Below are 6,089 nucleotides of genomic sequence, written 5' to 3'. Positions count from 1 at the left end.
GCAGAACATTTATTTTTTTACATATCATTTGGCAAATAAACTTTATACTATATATAAATAATCAAGTTATGTGATCTTAACCATTGTGGAAAAAAACGTTCATTGAAATTAGATTCTTTTTTTTTTTTTCTTTTTTTTTTGTGCTTGTTTAACCAAGGAATCCAGAAGCAGTCTCTTCCTGTAGGCAGAAAACAGTAGAGGAGATTTTTACCAGGCCTAGGCTACAACTGGAAGTGATCAGATGTGCTCTACAAATACCAAATAGCTCAGTATCCAATGGTAAGAAATATCAGTGGCCATAATCTTAGCCCCAAAGCAAGAAGGATCACAGTTCCAGTTTTTTCTTTTTAGAAGGTGAAGCACCTGAATTGAGCTGTTATCAAAGATGCAATACTTGAAAATCAGACGATTACTCTGGGAACTATGTGGAGCAAACAAAATGGTAGGACTGTTTGACAACACTGACCATTTTAGTTTTTCTCACCACTAAAGCAGGACAGTACATCAGGATATGTTTAGGCTTACCTGTGGGAGACCACGAATCCTGCTCTTCATGGAGTGGTGATGCAGGTACTAGGACCTCTCACACTTGTGCGACCAGAGCGGGGCGTGACAGTAACAGCTTGTAGGCAGTAGGAAGTTTTGGGACTTATGGCCTTAATCACAACCTTCTTGGAGAAACCGTCAGTTTCATAGGTGTCCTGCCAGGCAAAGTGGGTTGACATGACAAAAGGTCCACAAAAAGAATATTGCAATGGAGCCACAGACTTTATTTTGGTTAAACAATGAGTTTAGGTATGAGGTATTTACCATGTACAATATATATACTCACTGAGCAAATTATTAGGAACGCTGTACTAATCCTGGGTTGGGGCACCTGTTGCCCTCAGAACAGCCTCCATTCTTCCTAGCATGGACTCCACAAAATGTTGGAGAAACAGTTCCTGCATGTTCATGTGTACGTTCGTGCTTTTAATGTCCTGTTCTACCACATCCCAGAGATGTCCTACTATATTCAGTGGCAGTGACTGGGAAGATCACTGAAGAACGCTAAACACCAATGTTCGTGAAACCAGTTTAAGATGACTTTGCAACATGGTGTATTATCTTGCTGGAAATAAAGACCATGTACATGGTCAGCAACAACACTTCAATTGGTGGTGGCATTCCAGCGATGATTGATTAGTATTAATAACACAAGAAAGCAAAATTCCCCACGCTGTTAAACCACTGTTGACAACAAGACTGTTTGGGTGCATGTATTCATTCTGTTGGGACCAAATTCTGACACCACCATCTGAGAGCCTCAACTCCAGGTTTCCAGGTGTGCCCACTGCAGCCTCAGCTTTCTGTTCTTGGCTGACCCATGTCTTCTGGTCTTCTGCTGTTGAAGCTCATCCTCCTCAAGGTTGAATGTGTGGTGCATTCTGATCTTCGTTGCTCGCCATAATTGTACAGAAAGGTCATCTGAGCTATAGCCTTTCTGTCTGCTGCAACCAGTGTTGGCAGCTCTCTGCTGACCTCTCTCATTAACCAGGTATTTCTGTCCACAGAACTGCTGCTCACTGGACGTTTTCTTGATTGCGCCATTTGTTAACTCCCTCATGCCACACTCCATGACTATTCTGATGGCTGCTGGCCTGTATCTGCATGATTGTGTTGCACTGCTGCCAGATAATAGCATGAATGTGTAGTTGGTACAGGTCTTCCTTATAAACTGCTCAGTGAGTGTATATTTACAGATACTGACAGCAGCCCATCTGTGGCTGCACAGACTTCTGCTGCCCAGGTGCAGTATTATTGGAGTCGTGGACCATTCTCTGCACAGCAGTGACCCTAACACAGCAGTGGCGGGGTAATGTATTGCACTGTGTAAGTCTATCTGGCACCACAGCATTGCTGGGATTTTTGCACACTGTCAACGTACTGCCTGCCCACTTCATTAGAAGACACATCCTACTTTACTTATGTACAATATGACCCTGTAGCTCGTTCTTCTCCATGCACAATTAGTGTTAGTCATTCTGTTGTACCTCTAGTTCTGAGCAACAGCCTGAGCAACTGTATCCTGACACATATACATATATACATAACACACTGAACACATCATCTTATAATAGCAAAGCACTCACAAAACCTAAATGACAAGTCCAGACCCTGGCTTGCTTACTGTACCTTGTCCACCCCGTTATGTATGAGGTATATCCTGAATATCAGCTTTTGCAGTTTTGTAACTGACATTCTGGTGTGCCTTCCTCCTTGAAGAGGGGACCGCGGAGGTCTGATGTGTACCACAATGCCTTGTTCCGTCATGTTCAGCCTTATTCGCGGTGGGCTGAAGGTGGCTGTCATGCAAAAGAACATATTTCACTTTATTTAATTTGTGTTCAACATGTTCCTGTTTAAGAAGAGATCTCAGACTAATTAGTTTAATCATTTCATTGATACGAATGGAAAGATCATAGTCAGTATTCTACGGTTAGGCCTATGTATCCATGGATGAATTAGGAAGGGGATTTAAAATATGCCCAAATGTTTATAGGCACCCCTTAAAGGTGCATGTATTTGTCACTGTACAGTTTGCTATGCACAGTGAAATGTGTCCTCTGACTTTACACACACACACACTAGTGAACTAGGGGCAGTGAGTACACACACACACACACCCAGAGCAGTGGGCAGCCAACTCCAGCAGCCAGGGAGCAGAGAGGGTAAAGGGCCTTGCTCAAGGGCCCAACAGTGGCAGCTGGCCGAGCAGCTGGCCGAGCAGCTTGCCGAGCAGCTTGCCAAGCCCGGGAATCGAACCCACAACCCTGTTATTGAGAGCCCGGCACTCTAACCACTGAGCCACCACTGCCATTCTAATGAATGTGTTCATCTATTTTAACTTTTAACTTGCACCCATTGCTGAAACAGCTGGTCTAGCCCCTGTAGAGAAGTACTGCAAATAGAATAGGACTCCATGGAGCAGATAAACATGAACCTTTTGGCAACATGCATAATGCTAGGCATGGGCTGGAGGGTTATCCACCCTCCACCACCACCACCATTGAGCTGTGGATCAGTGGGAATGACACTGTTTTCTGAAATGATTGTGCTATATCAAGTACTTTTAGGATGAGTTGGGGATGAGATGTGCTGGTGATCATCTAACAGCCTGACCTCAATAACGCTCTTGTGGCTGAATGCAACCAATGCAACCTCACAGCAATGCTTGGAAATCTAGTAGAATGCCTTCCCTGGACTGTAGAGACAGTTACTCCAACAAAAGCAGGATAAACTCAATTACTCTGTCTATTGTAATGTTAAAAAAGAGAAAAATATAAATCCGTTTAGCCCATGCAGAAGTTTGGACACCCCCAGCACTGCAAAGGCTCAGATTTTTTGGACCAGGTATTAGACCTTAACTGGGCCGAGGCATTACACAAGTTCAAATCTGGAACGGTCAGCTTCATTAAATGTCTAAGCTTTGTCCATTGTTTAACTCTTCATATGTTGTGTTAATACTCAGCAAGCATGGGCTCTTCTACACAACTGACTAAAGGTCTGAAAACGAAGCCCACAAAGCGAAGGAAGGCGATTCTACATTCTACATAGACTGTTAAGAAATGACAATTCTGGAGCCAAGTGACGACAAGATGAGATGTGGAAGTCCAAAAAAAAAAAACTAGTAGTAAACTACTTGTATGCTGGTAAAGGAGTCAAGTTGGTGGTGTACCTTTTCACTGTGTAGCATTGTTTGAACAAGCCTAGTTTTAATAATACAATAATACAAAACCTTGCTGTGACATTGTCACAAACTTTACATTTACATGCGACGGCTAGATTCTAAAGGTGCTGTGGACTGATTTAAGTCTAACTTTCTGGCCACAATCAGCTAAAGTGCATTTGTAGAAAAAAGAAAAGAATGCCTTGCCAACTATGAAGCATGGGGTGGATCTGTGATGCTTTGGGGTTGCTTAACTGCCAGTGGCAATATTGCACAGGTGGAGGGAAGAATAGATTCCACAAAATATCAGCAAATCCTCACTCAAGACCACCACAGACCCCCTAAAGAGGCACAAATTATAGCTTTTGGAATGACCCTTACAGTTCCCTGACCTAAACATCAGAGGAATTGTGAGTAGATCTTAAACAAACAGTGCAGCAAGATGATCCATGAATGTATTTATGCGACGGAAGACTGTGCTGTAGGATTTGCTGGACATATTGTGTTCTATGTTTGATTAACTGCATAGATGTTTCCTACGTCTTCATTTAAAATACAACAAAAGGGGTCATTTGGCCAAGGTTAGAAAAACACAGGCTCTTCTAGGAACTTCTTTGTGATCTGTAGGGATTTGTTTAGTTCCACCAGCAGCTCACCTGCCTTACTTTAATGAAGGACTGATTACATAAACTAGGTAAAGGGTTGTCATTTTAAAAACTGGAGAAGTTTGGGAATGGTTAAGCTGACAATCTCACAGCCAATCACAATATATTGTTTTATATACAGGCATGCAAAGTGATAGACTGGCTCTTACTGTCCCACTGCGGGTGAAACCTGGAGCTGATGGCCCATGTTGACAGGCCCTTAGAAGACACAGCCTGTACCCTGGCATAGTACCACTCTCTGGGATCTGATGTCTCCTGGCTCAGGTCACACTGGAACTCATGGATAGCCTGGCAGAGCTTAGCTGCACTCCACTGCTTATCTCCATAGCTGAAACCAAGACAAACAACAAGCAACTCACCCAAACAGCCAAAGTTCAGCTAGCTTTCGAGGGGAGCTTGGTCTGATTTAGCATAAAATTAACTGTTTTAAATTTTAGACACTAATATCATTAATATGTATATTGTTAATAATGAATCTCACAAACGTACACTTTATACTGCACAAAATACTGCAAATCCTTTGGGCCGCTAGGATGCTGCTTCCAGTGCAGGACGTTTCTGAAGTCCAGTGAGTGGAATTCCACCTCGAAGGGCGTCACGTCGTCCTGCAGAGGTAGAGTGCCTTTAAAAAAACAGAGTGGTGACGTGACCATGTTAGATTCTCAGACGGCAGGATACCTGGTAAAGGCTCACCACACCCAAGCAGAGCTAGAATAAAAGCAGAGGCTGCTGGAACTTACTGTCTGCACCGCTGAGGAGCACTACATCACACAGTAGCAGCAGTGTGGCCAGGACAGACATGTTCTCGGCTGAAATGTTTAGGTCTGCATGCTTCGCCTCTTCTAGACTTCTCTAATTCCGGCTTCTGCAATTCCCCCACCCCCCCCCCCTCCCCCCGTCCCCCCGTCAGCCAATAAGCTTTACTGCCCATAAGCTATCACTGAGCTGAAGCAGTTTTGTTGGAGGAATTCCTCCAACTCGTTGTACAGGAATTGATCGCCAGTTACTGGAAAAGTTTGGTTGCAGTTATTGCTGCTCAAGGTTGTCACACTAGTTCCTGAAAGCAAAGGCTCACATAGATGAAAATCTGATCTCAGGTCAGATTTAGGGAGAAAAACAAAACATTTTATTGGTTTCAGATTCATTTGGGTAAAATCTTTCAGTAGTAATGTTACCAGTTGTGAACTGTTTGGTGTGTTCTCCCATTCCCATGTGGGCTTCCTCTGGGTGGTCAGATTTCATCCCATCTCCTAAAAACAAAAAGCACATGGTAGGTGACTTGAATATGCTTTATTGCTGCAAGGTATTGGCATGTTAATGGGTGTGTGTGGTACCCTTCAATAGACTGGTGCTCTATCCAGGGGTATTCATGCTTTGCACCAATGACTCTGATTAGGGCTCCAGATAATAAGATGGATGGATGTTAACTGAAAAATGACTAAACTGTTGCTGTCATGCTCTTATCTTCCTGCTTCCTCTTCCCCTCCTACATGATGACTCTGCAGGTTAGTCTATGCAGCAGAATAAAGACAATGCAAGCCACAATAATCTGGGAACGTCATAAACACATTTCCTCCATTACCTGAGAGTGGCGTGAAATGTGTTACACATGACCTTTTCTTTTGTTTCCTCATCTTTGGTTTTATCCACCACGCTCTCAATTCACCTTTACTGTTAATGTGGCATTTCTGTGACCGCCGTTTTCAACCTAACTT

General features: G+C 43.3%; 1 protein-coding gene across 1 annotated transcript; it reads right to left on the bottom strand.

The window, feature by feature from the left end:
- Positions 1 to 141: 141 nt before the first annotated feature.
- Positions 142 to 5,219, bottom strand: il22ra2 (interleukin 22 receptor, alpha 2). Its single transcript, XM_072677058.1, has 6 exons — positions 5,115 to 5,219; positions 4,864 to 4,996; positions 4,524 to 4,702; positions 2,176 to 2,345; positions 526 to 701; positions 142 to 178 (listed from the first exon to the last, which is right to left on the bottom strand). The coding sequence occupies exons 1-5, from the start codon at positions 5,173 to 5,175 to the stop codon at positions 552 to 554; spliced, it is 693 nt and encodes a 230-aa protein (XP_072533159.1). The 5' UTR covers positions 5,176 to 5,219; the 3' UTR covers positions 142 to 178; positions 526 to 551.
- Positions 5,220 to 6,089: the final 870 nt, after the last annotated feature.

Source organism: Salminus brasiliensis, chromosome 4 (genome assembly GCF_030463535.1).
Source record: "Salminus brasiliensis chromosome 4, fSalBra1.hap2, whole genome shotgun sequence".
NCBI lineage: Eukaryota > Metazoa > Chordata > Actinopteri > Characiformes > Bryconidae > Salminus > Salminus brasiliensis.
The sequence above is the reverse complement of the archived record's forward strand: the minus strand, read 5'-3'. Positions and strand labels throughout refer to the sequence as shown.